We start from the raw sequence: 23166 nt of genomic DNA on the forward strand, positions 1-23166 counted from the left end.
TTGAAGGTGTGCGTAATAGCAAAACCCACTTGTAAACAGTTGTGAAAGTGGTTTGAAAACGCATTATTTTGCGTGTGCGGAAGGGGCCTCTGTCTCTCAATATAGTGGGGATATTAGCTTAGAGCAGACTGCTTACTAATGTTGCGAGAGGCTGTGTAAGGAATCTTTAATACCAGTGTATACGAAGATCAGCTCTCAGAAGAAAATCCACAGAGAGGAACATAATGCAAATTAGACAGTCTTTATTGTAGAGATAAGAGGTTCACAAGCATTTGATTCAATGCAATAAACACACAGAGAGAGAGAGTTCCTAAGATATAGACAGGTTGGAAAATAGATTTGGAATAGGAAGGGGTATGGGGTATTTGGGTAATACTACCCGACTGTGATGTGAAGAAGATCCAGGATTCAGAGAGCAGGGAAGGAGTTTGGTCAACTAAAAAAGGTAATACTGGGCTAGAGCAGGGAGATCTGGATTCTGATTATTGGTTTGATTTTGAAGCTCACATGACTTTTGGGCCCAACCTGAGGTTGCCAGCTCCAGGTTAGGAAATTCCTGGAGATTTTGAGGGTGGCGCCATGGGAAGGGTAGAGTTTTTGTAGGGGAAAGACCACAAATGCTATAATACTGTAGTGTCTCCGTCCAAATCAGACATTCTTTTCAGGGCAACTGCTCTCTGGCATCTGGGGATAAGATGTAATTTCAGGAGATCTCCAGACCTCACCTGGAGGTTGGCAGCAATCGCCTGACTAGAATTTCCTGCAGGGTCATTGTGAAGCCACAGTGTGGGAGGGGGAGCATGGACAGCTACGCAACTTGGTGGAAAGGCAGGTTTGAAATGTAACGTCGTTTCGTCTTCAAGGAAAATCAAGCCTTTCGTCAGACCCGATGGAAAACAGTTGATATGTTCACATTTCCCAAGATGAGAATTTTTATGAGGATCAGATGATCTCTAAACACCTTGAAGGAAAGGCCACATGGAACTTAAGAACATAAGAATATAAGAACAAGCCAGCTGGATCAGAGCAGAGTCCATCTAGTCCAGCTCTCTGCTACTCGCAGTGGCCCACCATGTGCCTTTGGGAGCTCCCGTGCAGGATGTGAAAGCAATGACCTTCTGCGGCTGCTGCTCCCGATCACCTGGACTGTTAAGGCATTTGCAATCTCAGATCAAAGAGTATCAAGATTTGTAGCCACAAATCGACTTCTCCTGCATAAATCTGTCCAAGCCCCTTTTAAAGCTATCCAGGTTAGTGGCCATCACCACCTCCTGTGGCAGCAGATTCCAAACACCAATCACGCGTTGCGTGAAGAAGTGTTTCCTTTTATTAGTCCTAATTCTTCCCCCCAGCATTTTCAATGGATGCCCCCTGGTTCTAGTATTGTGAGAAAGAGAGAAAAATTTCTCTCTGTCAACATTTTCTACCCCATGCATAATTTAATAGACTTCAATCATATCCCCCCTCAGACGTCTCCTCTCCAAACTAAAGAGTCCCAAACGCTGCAGCCTCTCCTCATAAGGAAGGTGCTCCAGTCCCTCAATCATCCTCGTTGCCCTTCTCTGCACTTTTTCTATCATCATTCTCCCCAGCTTATTCTCACAACAGCCCTGTAAGGTAGGTTAGACTGAGAGTGTGGTGGGCCCAACATCACTGTGACACACTTCCATGGCTGAGGGGGCATCCGAACCTACCCAACCCAGGCTCTTGTCTGCTACCCCACACAAGAATTCAGTAAATAAATCATCACCATCTCTCTTGTGTGTGTGCTTTCCTGAAGTAGCTTCCATGTTGGCCATTTCGAGCATGACTGTAGTTGGTGCTAATTAGTGTGTATTTTCAAGTGACTACAAATGCTTTTCCTCATAAGGAAGGTGCTCCAGTCCCTCAATCAATTATTTCATAATAATGGTTTTTAGCCAAAGTAGCAAAGTGGAGTTCTGTGCGTACAACTGGGCTTTCCAGCAGCTGTCTTTGCTTCTACCAATCCCCCCCCCCCCCCACTTCTGGAGATTCCCCACCCCCAGAATGTCTTGCTGTGCAACCTCGGAGGTTGCAGCCTTATAGAGGTACATAAAGAAATCGGAGTGAACCTTTTGCATGCCCTGGGAGTTCTTTGGACCCAAGCCACTAATAACAGCAACACTTCTCATGATAAATTCTACTCTGAGTCTCTATCAAAGGTCTGTGCTTTCGTTGGGCCGCTGCAGTGTTTGGCAAGTGGGTCGCATCGGTGTTTTCCTGTCTTAAGGCACAGGGAGACTGAATGCTCTGGGCTCTCAGTTACCCAGGAAATGAAATGCTTCTTGGGATGATGCCATCCGCTTTTCTAGGCAATTGCTCCTCAGATGTCAGCAGCTGTCAACAGAGTGTTAACTGGAAAGCGTTTATTATTCTCTTACTGCCACAGTAGCTAACCCCAAGTCTGTTTCTTATTAGAGCCAGCATGCACAGGGGCTGCTCCGCAGGCACCGATTCTCTGGTGGCTTCACCATCTGGCTTTGATCAGACCGTTGATTGACAGCCCCAATGCTCTGTCTGTTAAATTGGGTGGGGCTCTAAGGGTCTGTATACTTCATCAGATCCTCTGAAGATGCCAGCCACAGATGCAGGCGAAACGTCAGGAGAGAATGCTGCTAGAATACGGCCATACAGCCCAGAAACCACACAGCACCCCATCTGTATACTTTGTTTCTCCTCCCCATTACCAGCAGAAACAAAATGAAAATGTTAGGGGGGCTGCCAGATGAAAGAAATCTTCAGATGATCGATCCTATGTATTTTAGCTTGCAAGTGACAAGCAACGGCAGACTGTTCCACATTGGCTGCAAATTGCTTTGGTCCCTGGGAGGTCCGCTGCTAGGTTGATTATATACTGCCGCTCTGCCGCACAGCAAGGGAACGTTTCCTTCGCAGCAGAGATTTCCATGCTGCCATGCTTACACTTACAGCGGCACTGATCTTGGAAGCCCCGTGGTTATCGAGAGCGGGGAAACCAAAGTTACCTTTCAGTTTGGGGTTTCACTCCTTCCCAGTTGCTCCCCTGTTCAAACCAAGAATGAAGATTGCCGTTTTTTGTTCAAGTCAAGAATGGAGATTGCACAACAGGCAGTGGGGGACCTCCTCGTGTGTAAACAAGAAAACCCCACTGCAAAGGCACTGTGGGGCAAGGAGCAGCGCGGGAAGCACTCCATGCATAATGGGCCCTGGTTGGAGGAGATAAATCAGAACCAGATGGGCCAATGGTGTGTCAGGCTCTCGAACGTAGAAATAACAGAGACCGTAGGAAAGTCCTAAAGCAGTTTATTTCTAACAACGCGTAGAGTAACAATAGAAAGCTGAATCTAAACTCTCCAGCTTAGATCCAGAGATTATACCCTTCACCACCACCCCCATTTGTCCCACACCAAATGTGCCTTACAATTTCTACAACATTTGCTCTATAGAGGTTCAAAGAACCTGAGAACCGTTCACACCTTCTTGCAGGAGAGCTGGCGCCAGGGAGTTGCCAGGAGGGGAAGAGGGAAACAGGAAAGCAGTTACAGGAAAACATTTGCAATTCTTACACAGCAAGACATCTGGGCACTGACAGGCTTAGTCCTGACATGGTGTACCTCAGCGTAAAGCCATTTAACGTGTTTACTTGATTTCCTAGGGAATCTCCCAGCTTCTCTAATGCAAGGGGTCTGCCTGCTAACCAAGATTTTGAGTTTTCCGATTGATCTTTCCTGCTGATTTGTAATGCAATGAAATCTACAGGGTGTAAAGCAAAGAGTATCCTGTGAATGGTGGCTCCTTTGCAGTGGGTCAAAAAAATTTTTTAATTTGTGTCATGTTTTTCTCTCCTGCCAACTATAATTAGGGAGACGTGGGCCTGCCAGGCCCTGCTGGACCTCCGCCTTCCACTGGGATCCTGGAATTCATGGGTTTCCCCAAAGGGCAGCAAGGAGCAAAGGTCAGTCCTTATCTCTCTTAAATTCTCTAGGCCTGAGAATGCCTTTATCCTTCTCCTTCTTTCTTATTACTTCCTCTCCCTCTTCCTGATGACAAGCAGTGTCAGGCACAAAATCTGAGGGAAATTTATGCCACTTATGAGTTTGTTTCCAATGTTTACAGTGAAGCATTACCTCAGGAATGTTTACCTCAGGGATAGTATTGAGCTGAGGAACTGGGAAGGGGAAAATGAGGGCCCTTTCTTGTTCAGCATACTACTGGTTTCTCTTCAAGGTCATATCTTTACCTCCTCTACCATCTGGCACTAGGGCAGTGGTGGCGAACCTTTGGCACTCCAGATGTTATGGACTACAATACCCATCAGCCCCTGCCAGCATGGCCAATTGGCCATGCTGGCAGGGGCTGATGGGAATTGTAGTCCATTGGGGTGGGGGGGGGGGGGGGTGGGGGGGGGGGGGGGTGGGGGGGGGGGGGGGTGGGGGGGGGGGGGGGTGGGGGGGGGGGGGGGTGGGGGGGGGGGGGGGTGGGGGGGGGGGGGGGTGGGGGGGGGGGGGGGTGGGGGGGGGGGGGGGTGGGGGGGGGGGGGGGTGGGGGGGGGGGGGGGTGGGGGGGGGGGGGGGTGGGGGGGGGGGGGGGTGGGGGGGGGGGGGGGTGGGGGGGGGGGGGGGTGGGGGGGGGGGGGGGTGGGGGGGGGGGGGGGTGGGGGGGGGGGGGGGTGGGGGGGGGGGGGGGTGGGGGGGGGGGGGGGTGGGGGGGGGGGGGGGTGGGGGGGGGGGGGGGTGGGGGGGGGGGGGGGTGGGGGGGGGGGGGGGTGGGGGGGGGGGGGGGTGGGGGGGGGGGGGGGTGGGGGGGGGGGGGGGTGGGGGGGGGGGGGGGTGGGGGGGGGGGGGGGTGGGGGGGGGGGGGGGTGGGGGGGGGGGGGGGTGGGGGGGGGGGGGGGTGGGGGGGGGGGGGGGTGGGGGGGGGGGGGGGTGGGGGGGGGGGGGGGTGGGGGGGGGGGGGGGTGGGGGGGGGGGGGGGTGGGGGGGGGGGGGGGTGGGGGGGGGGGGGGGTGGGGGGGGGGGGGGGTGGGGGGGGGGGGGGGTGGGGGGGGGGGGGGGTGGGGGGGGGGGGGGGTGGGGGGGGGGGGGGGTGGGGGGGGGGGGGGGTGGGGGGGGGGGGGGGTGGGGGGGGGGGGGGGTGGGGGGGGGGGGGGGTGGGGGGGGGGGGGGGTGGGGGGGGGGGGGGGTGGGGGGGGGGGGGGGTGGGGGGGGGGGGGGGTGGGGGGGGGGGGGGGTGGGGGGGGGGGGGGGTGGGGGGGGGGGGGGGTGGGGGGGGGGGGGGGTGGGGGGGGGGGGGGGTGGGGGGGGGGGGGGGTGGGGGGGGGGGGGGGTGGGGGGGGGGGGGGGTGGGGGGGGGGGGGGGTGGGGGGGGGGGGGGGTGGGGGGGGGGGGGGGTGGGGGGGGGGGGGGGTGGGGGGGGGGGGGGGTGGGGGGGGGGGGGGGTGGGGGGGGGGGGGGGTGGGGGGGGGGGGGGGTGGGGGGGGGGGGGGGTGGGGGGGGGGGGGGGTGGGGGGGGGGGGGGGTGGGGGGGGGGGGGGGTGGGGGGGGGGGGGGGTGGGGGGGGGGGGGGGTGGGGGGGGGGGGGGGTGGGGGGGGGGGGGGGTGGGGGGGGGGGGGGGTGGGGGGGGGGGGGGGTGGGGGGGGGGGGGGGTGGGGGGGGGGGGGGGTGGGGGGGGGGGGGGGTGGGGGGGGGGGGGGGTGGGGGGGGGGGGGGGTGGGGGGGGGGGGGGGTGGGGGGGGGGGGGGGTGGGGGGGGGGGGGGGTGGGGGGGGGGGGGGGTGGGGGGGGGGGGGGGTGGGGGGGGGGGGGGGTGGGGGGGGGGGGGGGTGGGGGGGGGGGGGGGTGGGGGGGGGGGGGGGTGGGGGGGGGGGGGGGTGGGGGGGGGGGGGGGTGGGGGGGGGGGGGGGTGGGGGGGGGGGGGGGTGGGGGGGGGGGGGGGTGGGGGGGGGGGGGGGTGGGGGGGGGGGGGGGTGGGGGGGGGGGGGGGTGGGGGGGGGGGGGGGTGGGGGGGGGGGGGGGTGGGGGGGGGGGGGGGTGGGGGGGGGGGGGGGTGGGGGGGGGGGGGGGTGGGGGGGGGGGGGGGTGGGGGGGGGGGGGGGTGGGGGGGGGGGGGGGTGGGGGGGGGGGGGGGTGGGGGGGGGGGGGGGTGGGGGGGGGGGGGGGTGGGGGGGGGGGGGGGTGGGGGGGGGGGGGGGTGGGGGGGGGGGGGGGTGGGGGGGGGGGGGGGTGGGGGGGGGGGGGGGTGGGGGGGGGGGGGGGTGGGGGGGGGGGGGGGTGGGGGGGGGGGGGGGTGGGGGGGGGGGGGGGTGGGGGGGGGGGGGGGTGGGGGGGGGGGGGGGTGGGGGGGGGGGGGGGTGGGGGGGGGGGGGGGTGGGGGGGGGGGGGGGTGGGGGGGGGGGGGGGTGGGGGGGGGGGGGGGTGGGGGGGGGGGGGGGTGGGGGGGGGGGGGGGTGGGGGGGGGGGGGGGTGGGGGGGGGGGGGGGTGGGGGGGGGGGGGGGTGGGGGGGGGGGGGGGTGGGGGGGGGGGGGGGTGGGGGGGGGGGGGGGTGGGGGGGGGGGGGGGTGGGGGGGGGGGGGGGTGGGGGGGGGGGGGGGTGGGGGGGGGGGGGGGTGGGGGGGGGGGGGGGTGGGGGGGGGGGGGGGTGGGGGGGGGGGGGGGTGGGGGGGGGGGGGGGTGGGGGGGGGGGGGGGTGGGGGGGGGGGGGGGTGGGGGGGGGGGGGGGTGGGGGGGGGGGGGGGTGGGGGGGGGGGGGGGTGGGGGGGGGGGGGGGTGGGGGGGGGGGGGGGTGGGGGGGGGGGGGGGTGGGGGGGGGGGGGGGTGGGGGGGGGGGGGGGTGGGGGGGGGGGGGGGTGGGGGGGGGGGGGGGTGGGGGGGGGGGGGGGTGGGGGGGGGGGGGGGTGGGGGGGGGGGGGGGTGGGGGGGGGGGGGGGTGGGGGGGGGGGGGGGTGGGGGGGGGGGGGGGTGGGGGGGGGGGGGGGTGGGGGGGGGGGGGGGTGGGGGGGGGGGGGGGTGGGGGGGGGGGGGGGTGGGGGGGGGGGGGGGTGGGGGGGGGGGGGGGTGGGGGGGGGGGGGGGTGGGGGGGGGGGGGGGTGGGGGGGGGGGGGGGTGGGGGGGGGGGGGGGTGGGGGGGGGGGGGGGTGGGGGGGGGGGGGGGTGGGGGGGGGGGGGGGTGGGGGGGGGGGGGGGTGGGGGGGGGGGGGGGTGGGGGGGGGGGGGGGTGGGGGGGGGGGGGGGTGGGGGGGGGGGGGGGTGGGGGGGGGGGGGGGTGGGGGGGGGGGGGGGTGGGGGGGGGGGGGGGTGGGGGGGGGGGGGGGTGGGGGGGGGGGGGGGTGGGGGGGGGGGGGGGTGGGGGGGGGGGGGGGTGGGGGGGGGGGGGGGTGGGGGGGGGGGGGGGTGGGGGGGGGGGGGGGTGGGGGGGGGGGGGGGTGGGGGGGGGGGGGGGTGGGGGGGGGGGGGGGTGGGGGGGGGGGGGGGTGGGGGGGGGGGGGGGTGGGGGGGGGGGGGGGTGGGGGGGGGGGGGGGTGGGGGGGGGGGGGGGTGGGGGGGGGGGGGGGTGGGGGGGGGGGGGGGTGGGGGGGGGGGGGGGTGGGGGGGGGGGGGGGTGGGGGGGGGGGGGGGTGGGGGGGGGGGGGGGTGGGGGGGGGGGGGGGTGGGGGGGGGGGGGGGTGGGGGGGGGGGGGGGTGGGGGGGGGGGGGGGTGGGGGGGGGGGGGGGTGGGGGGGGGGGGGGGTGGGGGGGGGGGGGGGTGGGGGGGGGGGGGGGTGGGGGGGGGGGGGGGTGGGGGGGGGGGGGGGTGGGGGGGGGGGGGGGTGGGGGGGGGGGGGGGTGGGGGGGGGGGGGGGTGGGGGGGGGGGGGGGTGGGGGGGGGGGGGGGTGGGGGGGGGGGGGGGTGGGGGGGGGGGGGGGTGGGGGGGGGGGGGGGTGGGGGGGGGGGGGGGTGGGGGGGGGGGGGGGTGGGGGGGGGGGGGGGTGGGGGGGGGGGGGGGTGGGGGGGGGGGGGGGTGGGGGGGGGGGGGGGTGGGGGGGGGGGGGGGTGGGGGGGGGGGGGGGTGGGGGGGGGGGGGGGTGGGGGGGGGGGGGGGTGGGGGGGGGGGGGGGTGGGGGGGGGGGGGGGTGGGGGGGGGGGGGGGTGGGGGGGGGGGGGGGTGGGGGGGGGGGGGGGTGGGGGGGGGGGGGGGTGGGGGGGGGGGGGGGTGGGGGGGGGGGGGGGTGGGGGGGGGGGGGGGTGGGGGGGGGGGGGGGTGGGGGGGGGGGGGGGTGGGGGGGGGGGGGGGTGGGGGGGGGGGGGGGTGGGGGGGGGGGGGGGTGGGGGGGGGGGGGGGTGGGGGGGGGGGGGGGTGGGGGGGGGGGGGGGTGGGGGGGGGGGGGGGTGGGGGGGGGGGGGGGTGGGGGGGGGGGGGGGTGGGGGGGGGGGGGGGTGGGGGGGGGGGGGGGTGGGGGGGGGGGGGGGTGGGGGGGGGGGGGGGTGGGGGGGGGGGGGGGTGGGGGGGGGGGGGGGTGGGGGGGGGGGGGGGTGGGGGGGGGGGGGGGTGGGGGGGGGGGGGGGTGGGGGGGGGGGGGGGTGGGGGGGGGGGGGGGTGGGGGGGGGGGGGGGTGGGGGGGGGGGGGGGTGGGGGGGGGGGGGGGTGGGGGGGGGGGGGGGTGGGGGGGGGGGGGGGTGGGGGGGGGGGGGGGTGGGGGGGGGGGGGGGTGGGGGGGGGGGGGGGTGGGGGGGGGGGGGGGTGGGGGGGGGGGGGGGTGGGGGGGGGGGGGGGTGGGGGGGGGGGGGGGTGGGGGGGGGGGGGGGTGGGGGGGGGGGGGGGTGGGGGGGGGGGGGGGTGGGGGGGGGGGGGGGTGGGGGGGGGGGGGGGTGGGGGGGGGGGGGGGTGGGGGGGGGGGGGGGTGGGGGGGGGGGGGGGTGGGGGGGGGGGGGGGTGGGGGGGGGGGGGGGTGGGGGGGGGGGGGGGTGGGGGGGGGGGGGGGTGGGGGGGGGGGGGGGTGGGGGGGGGGGGGGGTGGGGGGGGGGGGGGGTGGGGGGGGGGGGGGGTGGGGGGGGGGGGGGGTGGGGGGGGGGGGGGGTGGGGGGGGGGGGGGGTGGGGGGGGGGGGGGGTGGGGGGGGGGGGGGGTGGGGGGGGGGGGGGGTGGGGGGGGGGGGGGGTGGGGGGGGGGGGGGGTGGGGGGGGGGGGGGGTGGGGGGGGGGGGGGGTGGGGGGGGGGGGGGGTGGGGGGGGGGGGGGGTGGGGGGGGGGGGGGGTGGGGGGGGGGGGGGGTGGGGGGGGGGGGGGGTGGGGGGGGGGGGGGGTGGGGGGGGGGGGGGGTGGGGGGGGGGGGGGGTGGGGGGGGGGGGGGGTGGGGGGGGGGGGGGGTGGGGGGGGGGGGGGGTGGGGGGGGGGGGGGCTGGTGGGAATTGCAGTCCATGAACATCTGGAGTGCCATAGGTTGGCCACCCCTGTCCTAGGAGGAGGAAAGGATGCAGCTGCCAACCTAACACGGACTCAGGAACTATAAGAATCACACTCATTTTAAGAGCCCCCATCTGAACTCGCTTCAATAAGCTCACCATTTCAATGACACAGAATAAAAACAAACTTGCCGGGAAACCTGGAAATCCTGGGGATCCGGGAAATCCTTTGGGGCCTTGAATGCCCTGAAATAACAAGAGGGTCAATATTAGAGATCAGTGGGTCCCAGGAGATAATACGGGGCTCAGTGTAGTAGCACAACCACCCTGCTTCAGACTAGTTTTTTACATCACTCAGATCTTTCATTTTTGATCATTCAGATGCATTTCTTGGACAGCTCACAAGCACCAGCTTTGAAAGGAAGAATATAAAATTCAAAAACGTATAAACGGAATTAAAACAAAACTTACAACACAATGTATTGTCGAAGGCTTTCACGGCTGGATTCAACTGGTTGTGGTGGGTTTTCCGGGCTGTGTGGCCGTGGTCTGGTGGATCTTGTTCCTAACATTTCGCCTGCATCTGTGGCTGGCATCTTCAGAGGTGTATCACAGAGGGAAGTCTGTTACACACAGACTAGACCAGGGGTCTGAAACCTGTGGCTCTCCAGATGTTCATAGATTACAATTCCCATCAGCCCCTGCCAGGATGGCCAATTGGTGCATGTTGGCAGGGGCTGATGGGATTTGTAGTCCATGAGCTGTGTGGCCCTGGCCTGGCAGATGTGCTTCTTACCTTCCGCACTGCGGAAAGGGCGCCCCTGCACCAGCAGGAATTCTGCCGGTGGAGGGGTGGGGGCCGTTCGTACGGGAGCGTGCGAGCGGCCCCTGCAAAGGCCGGCGCGGAATAGGCGGCTCCGCATGGAGCCGCCTCTTCCCCCCCCCACTCACCTCGTCGCCTTCGTCGCCCTGCTGGACTCCTAAGACCCACCCACGCTGCCCTGGAGGTCGGAGGACAGCGAGGGAGGGTCTCAGCAGTCCAGTAGAGCGACGAAGGCGACAAGGTGAGTGGGAGAGGGATGGGGAAAACAGCGTGTTCCCGGCGGTGCCGTTCGCACCACGCTGGCGGGAACGCGCTGTTTTCCAAAAACCTCCCTCCAGGGCGCCGTATATGGCCCGTGCGGAAAGGGCCAAAGTGTAAAGCATAGGTGTCAAACTTATGGTCCTCCAGATGTTATGGACTACAGTTCCCATCATCCCCTGCCAGCATAATGTTGACAGGTGATGATGGGAACTGTAGTCCATAACATCTGGAGGACCACGAGTTTGACACCTGTGGTGTAAAGTGATTGTGTGGCTGGGTATAGATCTTGTCTGCCTCACAGGAGAGTAAGGCACAGCGGCCTGTGTCTAGGTGTTAATTTACACTGCTGTTGCGTTTGCAATCACATCTGCAACTGTGTTTGCAACTGCATTAGCATGTGGCTGTGTGGAGTTCATTTGCAGCTGCATTTGAATGTCTCTGATTTTGAAGTTTTTTTTTAATACCGGTCGCTATGTTTTTGTTGACTGCCTTGTTAGTTAACAGGTCGGACTTGCCAATAAGCTTCAGAATTGGTTCTGGTTTCAAGTTCTATCAGACCACATTTAGCTATTACTGCTTATAACCATTTGTGATCAAAAAGCCCTTTCAGGCAGTGGGACATGGTAACATTTAAAATAGTCTTTGGTGTGGTCATATGAACATGGGTTATACAGGATCAGACCATTGAGTTGTTGGTTTGATTTTTAGCCATTTCTGGGTTGGGGGGGTGGTTTGACCATCGCAAGAATCTTAGGCTCATTCCGCACATGCAGAATAATGCACTTTGAAACTGCTTTCAGTGCTCTTTGAAGCTGTGCGGAATGGCAAAATCCACTTGCAAACAGTTGTGAAAGTGGTTTGAAAACGCATTATTTTGCGTGTGCGGAAGGGGCCTTACTTACAGTTTATAAGTGGTTACACAAATCACTGAGATCACTTGCTGTACCTCTCAGACAGCTTAATTCCATTCCGTTCTCACTGTTCCAGGAGGGCCAAAGTGAAAAGGTGGGTTAGTGGCTGTCCCACTCCACACCCACCCACCTGTGTAGTGAAATTCTCACGCTACCAAAAATCCATAATACCCTGTTTCTCCGAAAATAAGACATCCCCTGAGAATAAGACGTAGTAGAGGTTTTGCTGAAGTGCTAAATATAAAACATCCCCCGAAAGTAAGACATAGCAAAGTTTTTGTTTGGAAGCATGCCCGTCGAACAGAACACCAGAGCATGCAGCTGTGGAGCGGAAAAATAAGGCATCCCCTGAAAATAAGACATAGCGCATCTTTGGGAGCAGAAATAGTAAGACACTGTCTTATTTTTGGAGAAACACAGTATTATTCGATATTTTGCTTCCACCCAAGGAAACTCTGTCAAGAGCTATGAAGTTAGCATAGTTGTTCTGAAAACCAGGTCATTTAACACATTCTTGAATAAGCAAATTAGCACAGAACGCAATTTAATCATAGATAATAATTTGGAATGATACAATAATACCGTATATACTCATGTATAAGTCGAATTTTTCAGCACATTTTTAATGCTGAAAAAGCTTCGCTCGACTTATACACGGGTCATTAATTTTTTTTGTGGGTTTTTACTTTGCTGGCCAGCAGGGGGCGCAGGTTTTATGCTAGCGGCACCTAAATTACAGGGTACCCTCAGAAGACTCTCCTGATGATACCAGCCAAGTTTGGTAAAGTTTGGTTCAGGGGGTCCAAAGTTATGGATCCCCAAAGGAGGTGCCCCCATTCCCCATTGTTTTCAATGGGAGCTATTAGTAGATGGGGCTACCCTTTTGAGGGTCCATAACTTTGGACCCTCTGAATCAAACTTCACCAAACCTCGCTGGTCTCATCAGGAGAGTCTCTTTATGATACCAGCCAGGTTTGGTGAAGTTTGGGTCAGGGGATCCAAAGTTATTGACCCCCCAAGGGGGTGCCCCATCCCCCAATGTTTACAATGGAAGCTAATAGTAGATTTTCCATTTCTGATAATATCCCTCTTAAAATCTAAGTTGGATTACATTTGGACATACAGATGATGATGAGGAATCCAGTTTTGAAGGATTTTAACTCTTATGTTTTAGCTTGGTTGCTGGTTGAGCTAAGGTTTTTGTACTTTTAAAGTTATTGTTGATACCATATTGTTCTTGTTGACCCTCTTTTCCACTTACAGAGCCAGTTCATTGTTTTTCTTTGAAATAAATATTCAAAAACCTTTAACCTACTGATGCCTCAATTGATGTAATTTTATTGGTATCTATTTTTATTTTTGAAATTTACCAGCAGCTGCTGCATTTCCCACCCTCGACTTATACGTGAGTCAATAAGTTTTCCCATTTTTTTGTGGTAAAATTAGGTGCCTCGACTTATATGCGGGTCGACTTATACACGAGTATATACGGGGTAATTTGTAATAATACAGCTTGCAACTTAGCCAATAACCGTGAATCCAGTTTGCAAACAGGTTCATTTGACAAAAGATACACCATAAAAAGCAAGAACAAACAGTCTTCTTTGGGCAGATTTGTTTTCCTAGGAGATTACATCTTCCACCTGGGTTAACATAGTTTCACAGTTCAGAGATTCAGTAGAAACAGTCTCATAGTCAACATTTCTAAACTAATGATTAAAATATTGGGTAACCCTTGGATCGTTTCTTTGTTCTGGGAAAACTCAAATATGCAGAGGGAAAGTGGAAAAAATAAGTCAGGTTTGAAAGTGCCTTTAGCAACTTTAAAGCAAAACAGTACAGGAAATTATTGATCAAGCCTTCTGGAAATCTGAACTCAAAAGGAGCGAATCGTTAGCAGAGCTGAACAAATATTCAAGCCCTGTGCGCCAATGGCTTATATTTTCTCTTCTTTACTCTGTGGCTCAAAATGGGAAACCTTCACTTCCCAAACCATCTGGCAACAGATTCCAATTGTTTGCAAGGGGACACAATACACTGTTATCTTTGCTTTTCCTTGAGGAACTGAAGTGTAATAGGATGTACCTCGCTGTTGGCAAATTCCCACCAATTCACCACAGAAAGTGTGCCAAAGTTTGCAGCCGTTGCAAGCAGCCCGGCTAGAGTTTGAGCCAAGGATTTTCCCTCTAATCAGTTCTCTGAACTTATCAGTTGGAACCAGAAATGGCAATACAGAATCAGAGATGTCAACAGATCATTTTAATCAAAGACCCTATCTTGAGTGCACCCGGACAAATGCCTGAAACTTCTTTTAATCTGCAAAAAGGGTCATCACGTAATTCCCTCAGGCAATTCACTACACTGCCAAATGGCCCTCATAGTTCAAATTTTCTTAAAGCAGGTTTGAATTTTACAGAAGTGCCGTGTTTCTCCGAAAATAAGACAGTGTCTTATGTTAATTTTTGCTCCCAAAGATGTGCTATGTCTTATTTTCAGGGGATGTCTTATTTTTCTGCATTCTGTCCGCCGGGCATGCTTCCAAACAAAAACTTTGCTACGTCTTACTTTCGGGGGATGCCTTATATTTCGCATTTCAGCAAAACCTCTACTACGTCTTATTTTCAGGGGATGTCTTATTTTCGGGGAAACAGGGTAACAAAAGTGCAGAGCTCCCATCGCCATCAGCTGGGTGGACAGAGGACTCACAGGCAGTGCAAGGAGCCCTGGGTTGGCAAAGCCACTTCAAGAGGGCACCAAAAATGGTGTCATTGTGTCACTGGTGACATGGGACATTCTGATATTTGGGCAAAAATTCAATGGTTAAAAAAAGGCTTCTTCCATAGGTAAAGGCAAGCCCCCATCACTATTGGCTGATGGGGTGATGTCACATCAAAAGTTTACTAGGGAGACATTATGAACAGGATGGTTTGGCATTGCCTCCCCCAGTTATCCAAACTTTGCCCCCAGCAAGCTGGATTCCCATTTTACCATTCTTGGAAGGATGGAAGGTTGAGTCAACCTTGAGCTGGCGATCTAAAACCGACATTCATTCATTCATTCATTCATTCATTCATTCATTCATTCATTCATTCATTCATTCATTCATTCATTCATTCATTCATTCATTCATTCATTCATTCATTCATTCTATTTATATACCGCCCTCCCCCGGAGGGCTCAGGGCAGTGAACAACAAAACATATAAATAGAGCACAAAATAAAATCAATAATATCAGAGTTAATTGAATAAGTCATTAAATAAATGGCTCTATACATTAAAACCAAACCCCATTTAAAAATGCAGCGTCCTAATACCAAATACAACAGATGGCGTCCTACTAACAGATCCCCTAAAAGAGGGGGGGGGGCGGCGGCAGGATCCACAGATGTTATAAAGTGGGGGGCATCAGCGGCCGGTCTCCCCAAAGGCCCGGTGAAACAGCTTGGTCTTGCAGGCCCTGCAGAACTCATTAAGATCCCGCAGGGCCCGCATAGCTGGAGGTAGAGCGTTCCACCAGGCAGGGGCCAGAGCTGTAAAGGCTCTGGCCCGGGTGGAGGCCAGCCGCATCATTGAGGGGCCAGGGATCACCAGCAGATTGGCCTCTGCTGACCGCAGGGGCCGATTCGGGACATATGGGGAAAGACGGTCCCGCAGGTACGGAGGTCCCAGACTTCCATCAGGATCGAACTCGGATCATGAGCAGAGCTTTGACTACAGTACTGAAGCTTACCTCTCTACACCACGGGGCTCTTTTCTTCCATACAGTTTCTGCTAAATATCAGAGCGCCCTGTGTTGCTGGCAGTGCGATGACATCATTTCCAGCAATGTTGCCATGCTGTTGATACGTCATCATGACACCAGCCTGGGCTTTTTCCTACCAATGGTAAGCCTCGCCCCCCTCTGGTTGCCAGGACTGATCCGGCAACCCTACAAAAGCAGATGGACATGTGACATGACTTGATATGGACTTAGATCGCTGGACTGTCTAGCCCAGTATAGTCTGTTTTGATTGGCAGCCATTCCCTAGGATCTTCGGCCAAGGATTTTCCCAGTCATACCATCTGGTTGGACAGAGGACTTACAGGCAGTGTGAGGAGCCCTAGGTTGGCAAAGACCCTAGAAATCCTAAGCTTGTTCAGCAACAAAAAACTAACCACAAGGTGAACATTCTTTTCATTAAAATGCAAATAAATTCAGACTGTGCTAAGTGCCAGGTGTCCAAGTGTTCAGTTAGTGTTCAGTTAGCCTGCAGATTCTAGGGCCGTGGTGGCGAACCTTTGGCACTCCAGATGTTATGGACTACAATTCCCATCAGCCCCTGCCAGTATGGCCAATTGGCCATGCTGGCAGGGGCTGCTGGGAATTGTAGTCCATAACATCTGGAGTGCCAAAGGTTCGCCACCGGTGTTCTAGGGTGACCTCCGATTGATGCTTCCTTCCAAACAGAAGGGTCACATCTGTCCAGAATATCATTATCTGACTAAACAATTTTGGAACTTCACAAACATAAAACCACAACCTCATTAAAGGTCACAACAATATTTCATCCAACTCCATGGTGGTCCTCTAAATAGTTGGAAGGAATGAAAATAATATACTAGGAAACATGTTTCTGCTGAAAAATAAAAAGGCTGGAGGCTTAATTTTTAACGTAAGCTGGGAAATTCAGAGGAGCTAAGAGATCACGGAAATAAATCAGGAATCCCCAACCCTTTTGAGCCTCTGGGCACCCCTGGATTCCTCAAGGTGGCAGGTGCACCCACAAAATGGCTGCTACAGGAGGCACAGAGGAAGCACAGCGGAGAACAGAGATAATTTAAAAAATATCCTGGGAAAGAGGAGTGTGAGAATGAGACCAACACTGTTGGCAGTTGCCACTGAAAGAAGGTTATTTTAATCTGCACAGCCAGTCCGATCTCCGGTGGCCAATCAGTAGCCCTGCAGGGCAAGAGCCCCACCTTGCCCCGCCCACTTTCAAAAACATTTGGTGGGCACAAGGACATGTGTTGGCAGGTGCCATGGCACTCGCAGGTGCCACGCTGGGGATCCACGGCTCATCATCGCTTTGTAGAGAGCTAGAAATTGTCAATTAAAAAAAATGTCAAGAAGACCACATAGACTTCGAGGGAGTCCGCTGTTTAAAACTGGACCCAGCCAGGCCAAGAACAGTGTCATAGTGGCGCAGCAGTGGCGTAGTGGCTAAGAGCAGTGGCTAAGAGCAGGTGCACTCTGATCTGGAGGAACCGGGTTTGATTCCCAGCTCTGACGCTTGAGTTCTGGAGGCTTATCTGGGGAATTCAGATTAGCCTGTACACTCCCACAAATGCCAGCTGGCGGCAGCGGCGGCGGCGGCGGCTCCTCCTCCTCCTTCTCTTCTTCTTCTTCTTCTTCTTCTTCTTCTTCTTCTTCTTCTTCTTCAACTGCAGCCTCAGCCTGACTGGATCCAGCTTCATAGTGCTGGCTTCCCGCCTGAAGCTGCACCTCCGAAGTCACATGGACTTCTGAGGTGGAGCCAGAAGTATAAAGCTGGACCTGGCTCGGCCAAGCCTGCAGTTGGACACTGGGCTTGGCCTGGGTGGGTCCAGATTTAAACTATGGCCTCCGCCTCCAAAGTCCACTGGGCAGAGCCTGCAGCTGAGTGCTGGATTCAGTCTGACCAAGCGCAGTGTTGAACTGTGGGCTCAACGGGAGCAGCAAGCCTTTACTGGCATAGACAACAGTACAACAATAACAAAAAAACGGATTAAAAAGCATATACAATACAGGAAATAAATGTTAGGTCGAAGGAAATCTACTGGCGTTTAGTAATTTCCAGGAGAAAGTCTGCCACTATCATACAGAGAGAAGGATCAGGGTTGTCCCACAAGTAGTGTAATCTAATTAAGTTGGGGAGATGGGGTAAATGTAAAGGAGTAAGATTCACAAACTTGGATCTGATTTCCTGGAATCTGAGACAGTGTAGTAATTGGTGGGCCAGAGATTCAACTGAGCCATCATTACATGGGCACAATCTTTTAGCCTTTTCTTGCTTATTAAATCTGCCATGTAACAAGGCAGAAGGCATAACATTAAACCTGGCGAGCATTATGGCTCTCCTTTGAACAGGGTTTATTAAGCAATACAGGTAGTGTGCCAGAGAAATGGATGTTGAACCGCTCCTGCTTGAGGGTTGCCGACCTCCAGTTGATACCTGAGAGTCTCCCAAAATCGTAACATCTTTGTACTGCAGAGATCAGTTACCCTGAATGAAATGGCTTCTCTGGAGAGTGGACTCTATGACCTCTATGACCCCCCTCTCCCTAACACTCCCCAAGCTCCGCCCCCAAACCTCCAAGTATTTACCAGCCCAGACTTGGCACCCCTAACCTTGCCACATGTAAATGTTCCCGCACTCTTCTCCTGTCCCAGCTCCTTGTTAACTGCTTCCCCTTTGGTGTTTAGGGCGATGGCGTCCTGGGCTATCCAGGGGACAAAGGCCTGCCAGGATTGCCTGGTTTCAAGGGTCGGCGTGGCGAGACAGGCCTCCCTGGGGTTGGTTTTCCAGGCCCAAATGGAAATCGAGGACCTCCGGGCGATGCAGGCATAGACGGTCTTCCAGGACAACCTGGACCTCCAGGTCTTCCAGGTACATCAGTCAAAGCTAGTTCTTCTTTTGAACTTATTGTAAAGCCCATGTGATCAACGCTGCTGGATCCCTTGGTTTTTAAAGGATTTCAGATTTTAACCCGTTGACTTAATTTTGCAGCTACTACTCAGAAAACTAGTTGCATTTCATTGTTTATGTAGGACAGTGGTGGCGAACCTATGGCACGGGTGCCAGAGGTGGCACTCAGAGCCCTCTCTGTGGGCACGCGTGCACAGAGTTTGTCATGTGATAATAGTGTAATTATTTCAGGGAGATTATTAGCATTAAACCTAAGACCTAGTTTGGGGGAAGCAATGTAGGTAGCCCTGTTAAGCGCTATTAAACCCTACTGATTTTCATGGGAAGAACTAAAGCATGATCCTTTACCTGGGAGTAAGCTCGGTTGCTGGCCATGGGGCTTGCTTCTGAGTAAACCCTCCTAGAGTTCTGCATTCAATTGTCCACCACGTTCAAGATGTGTTTTTTTCACAGTTGCTTCCAAAGCAGCCACCGACTACCACCAAGATGTACTCCTCCACAAGTAGCGTGCACCTTTGGAGCCAAACCATTTTTTTCTTAAACTCCAAAGGCCCTCAGTATTCAGGTTAAATTGCCATGTTGGCACTTGGTGATAAATAAGTGGGTTTTGGGTTGCAATTTGGGCACTCGGTCTCAAAAAGGTTCGCCGTCACTGATGTAGGATATGTCTTTCTCACCTTTCTATTAAAATAGCACTTAAGACAGCCTACAGTAAGAAAGTTTTTAAAAGCAATAAGGCAAGCACTAAAAACATAAATGCAGCAAAACTGCTAGCAGCAAAAATGTCAGAAAAACAGCGGACTTTAGGGCAAGAAAAACTGGTAAAACAAGCCATCCTATCAGGAGAAAAATTCAGCTCAGACTCCTGGAATAAAATTGTTTGAACCTTCTGCAGGGCTTAAAGTAGGCTCAAGATTGTAAAGCTTGAGGGTCAAAGCCAAAAAGGCCCCGTCACCTGTTTCCATTGGTCTTGTACATGTGCCTTATTCTAGAAGACAGTGAAGAAAAATAAGAGGGTCATGGGGTCATGGTAATAGTGTTCATAATAATGGGAGATCTGACTGGGTAGGATGAGGCCTACCTTACAATACAACAACCTTTATTAGGCATATTAAAATAGGCTCCAGAGCATTACAGACATTTCTGAAGTACAAAACAAAAGTACATTCAAAACACAGACAGATGAACTGTATCTAGCATTGGACATTACTTAGAAAGTTCTGTCACTTGTAAAAGAAATTTTGCTACTTTTTCTGTGTTATTTAACAAAAGCTCCACAACAGAGTTGTCAGAGTCTCTTTCAGATTTGTCTAAGTCCCGCCCAGGAGAGAAATTCCTAATACCCACATATCTTGGACAGTCGAGTATAATGTGAGCAAGAGTCTCCACTTGGTTTTTACAGTGTGGACAGACCCGATCCTGGAGAGGGATAGATAGAGTAGAGCTTTTAATTCCTTTGTAATGGCCGATGGGAAAGTATTGCATCTGGCCCTTGTAATAATCCATCTCTGTTGGGGTTCAGTTAATAGTTCAAGATATTTGGCTATGTGCCCCTGTTCTGGTACTATTCCGACAGAAAGGGGTGAGCATGAAGCCTACCTTCACAATGTTACTTTAACTGCTGTGTAGCTAATCTGAAAAAGGCCAGCTGCTTACAAACCCATTGATATTTAGTACCCAAGAACAAAATATACATCGTCATTATCAATTCTAAATGATGTCTACGGCTCTGAATAGCTCCCTGACCCTTTCAAATATGTACATCATATTTAAAATGAAAAGGAGAAGTGTTTGGGCTGTCCTTAATACATGACAAAGGAGAGTGGTTTATAAGGGAGTCCAGTCCCCCGTCCGTCCCCCCCTGCAAAACAAAGGGGAAATATCTACTAGCATCTAAAACAGCCATTCTCAACCAGGGTACCGTGGTACCCTGTGGTGCCGTGAGCATGTCCCAGGGGTACCGCGGCAACACTACCACCACCACCCCTCATTTTTGTGGTTTCTCCCACTGGCGCCAGCAAGGACATGGAGCTGGCCCATGGGGCAGGGCCTGCCACAAGGTCAGCAGCCCCCCCCCGTGCTTCCCTTCACCCTGGGAGGGGAAGGTGGGGTGTGTAGCAAGCAGGGGCAATGGGAGGGAAAGGTGGAGGGTGGCGGCAGGGGTACCGTGAGATATGAAGAGTGAGGTCAAGGGTACCCTGACCTCGAAAAGGTTGGGAAACACTGTTCTAAATGAATGAATAAAACCAAGCCACTGGGAAATTCAGTGAGCGCAGTCCAAAGAATTTAGGTCCCTCAGACAAACAGGACTTCAGTACAAACTGACTTACTTCTGTTCTACATGCCAGGCTGAAGTCTGTGACAAACAGACTACGGTGGGAGTCGGAAGTGATACAGCCGCAGCACTCCTCAGCCCCAGAATCTGAAGAGGATCTTATACATCATTTTAGCATCCACCACACCCGCCTGAGTTCTAGGGCAGGTTGGGAAACACTGATCTAAAATAACCTCTTGAGCTGTATTAGCTGCTGCTGGTTGGTGGCATCCGGGCCTTAGGAGTGAAAGAGGGTGTATCGCTGCTTTTAAATGGTTTTATCGCTGCTTTTAAATGTTTTCGTTATTTTACATTGTCATTCTTTGTGTTGTACACCGCCCAGAGCCCCTCGGGGATGGGGCGGTATAAAAGTTGAAGAAAATAAATAAAATAAAATAATTAATAAATAAATAAATAAATAAATAAATAAATAAATAAAGGGAGGAGGGTTGGTTGGGGGGGCTTGGGAGTGGGTTTTGTTCTGAAGAGAACCACATTCCCAAATCTCAACTGAAATTTTGTTTGCTACCATGTAGAAGAAGAAAAAAAACCCAGTCCTTCCTTTTTCCCCACCAGTTCTAATGCCAGCTTCCCAAAACAGTTTTAACAGCATTGTCTTCTGCTTTTCTTCCGCCTTTTTTATTTTTAATGGTTTCAACCTTATGCATCTTAAACGTTTTGTACAGCGAGAGAAAGAAGATATTTCGCCTCGCAGTGTGTAAAAGACGCCTCTGCATATTCACAGGCAAAACTGTCTTTTGCGTTTTTGTCTCTGCTGCCCCTCCCCTTCCCAAACGTGAAAACGAAGAGGGTCTGAATCTTCAAAGCAAGGAAACCACTCCCGAGACCCTGGAGAGCCGTTGCGGGTCCAAGCAGGCCAGGGGTCCCCAAACCTTGAGCCTGCAGGCACCTTTGGAATTCTAACACAGTGTGGTGGGCACAGCAACAAAATGGCCGCTGTGGCTTACTTCCTGTTGCACAGTTGTGCTATGGTGGCAGCTGCTGCCCAGATCTCCTACATTTTTAAAGGTCTGCAGAGCCAATCAAATCTCTCGTGCCCAGTCAGAAGCCTTAGTAGGCAAAATCGCCACTTGGCCCCACCGATGTTCAAAAAGCACAAGATGGGTACCAGGAAAGCTGTCGGCGTGTGCCCATGGGCGCCATGTTGGGTACCCCTGAAGCAGACAATACTGATCTTCATGATCGAATGATCCAACTCGGTAGAAGGCCATTCCAATCTGCAGTGCCTGTGAATATGTTTGGCTCGTGGTCCGAGGAAAACGCTTTCAACCTTGTGGGCTTTCTCTGCCTTTGTTTAACCTGTGCCCCTTTGCTTAACTGGTATAGGTGCCTGCTGCTGCGATGAGGAGTTTGGTAATGGAATCTTAGACACTGAGGGAGGTGAGAGCAAGGCCCCGGCCGTTGTCGGAATGATGATGGGACTGTTCTCTTCCTTCCCGTTATTACACAACACACACACACAAGCATGCTGCCCAACACCTGGGGAGGGGAGGGAGGAGTCACACCTGTTGGTCCCTGAAGGTGGAGCGAAGTCGGCCAACAGAGAGAGCTTGCTTACATGTGCTTTTCTCTGAACCCGCTCTGGGTGCTTAAATGCTAAACTCTGCTTCCTTATGGCTATGTGTTTCCATGTCTTTGCTTATTGCATGTGCCTTGCAGTGGGTGTGGAACGAAGCATCGCGCTGTAGCCTCCCCAGCCCTCACTACGGAAATGTTGAGATTTTTTACCCCCAGGAAATGCAAATTCTGGACATGAATTACGGCGTGAGTGCACATTCGTGCACGTTCACTTAATCCACAGGTGTCAAACTCGCGGCCCTCCAGATGTTATGGACTACAGTTCCCATCATCCCTTGCCGGCATGATGTTGGCAGGGGATGATGGGAACTGTAGTTCATAACATCTGGAGGGCCGCGAGTTTGACACCTATGAGTCTTAATCTATTGTTGCTTCCCTGGGTTGCATTTTGGCCGTAGCCAGGAAAAAGAGCAGAGGGGCTGCTGGTGGTTTGTAGGGAGATCTAGATCTGGGGTCTGCAACCTGTGGCTCTCCAGATGTTTATGAACTACAATTCCCATCAGCCCCTGCCAGCATGGCCAATTGGCCATTGCTGGCAGGGGCTGATGGGAATTGTAGTTCATAAACATCTGGAGAGCCACAGGTTGCAGACCCCAGATCTAGAGGAACCATGGTCTAGTCCTAAGAGAGTCACATGCTCCAGTGTACAATTATTACTATTTGGCATGGAACCAAGTCATAAAGTCATCAACACATACTCAAGTCATGAAGTACCTTCGTGTTCATGGGGAGGACCGAGCTTTTCCAGTTTCCAGTTACTTTCCTCCCATCCGTGTGGCTCACCGACACGACGTCACATGTCATTCCCGAGTATCTGATTTTAAGGAGCTGCTTTCCGTTGGGTACAAGCTTTTGCAGCCCCAAAAAAGCGGAATGGGTCAGGGTTTGTGGGGAGCCCGATAGTGAGAGCAGAAGTCGCCCAGAGTTCTTCCAGCCCAGGCTGTTATATTGTTCTTAAATAAATGTATTTCACACAAATAACAAGCTCTACAAATCAGATCTCGTGTATCTGGAAGGCTACTAGAACCTTCAAGTGAAATCCAGCAGATTGGATCCACAAACAGAAGGGAGGCTATTTTGGCCTTTTCCCCTGCCCCTGGCAGACATCCGACTGCTTCCTCATGCTCTTTTGGGCACCCCTGTCCTGCAAGACTAGCATTTGGGGAAGAGGGAGCATTTTGCCCTCCAGTGGGAGAGGTTGGAGCATTTGTAAAA

General features: G+C 56.6%; 1 protein-coding gene across 1 annotated transcript in view; it reads left to right on the forward strand.

The window, feature by feature from the left end:
- The window catches only part of COL4A6 (collagen type IV alpha 6 chain), a 278502-nt gene that overhangs the window by 214210 nt on the left and 41126 nt on the right, over window positions 1–23166 (forward strand). The window contains 4 exon segments of the mRNA XM_048514719.1: window positions 3863–3955; window positions 17604–17708; window positions 17816–17999; window positions 21700–21753. Of these exon segments, the coding sequence (XP_048370676.1) occupies window positions 3863–3955; window positions 17604–17708; window positions 17816–17999; window positions 21700–21753 (436 nt within the window).

Source organism: Sphaerodactylus townsendi, linkage group LG13, assembly GCF_021028975.2.
Source record: "Sphaerodactylus townsendi isolate TG3544 linkage group LG13, MPM_Stown_v2.3, whole genome shotgun sequence".
Classification (NCBI taxonomy): Eukaryota; Metazoa; Chordata; class Lepidosauria; order Squamata; family Sphaerodactylidae; genus Sphaerodactylus; species Sphaerodactylus townsendi.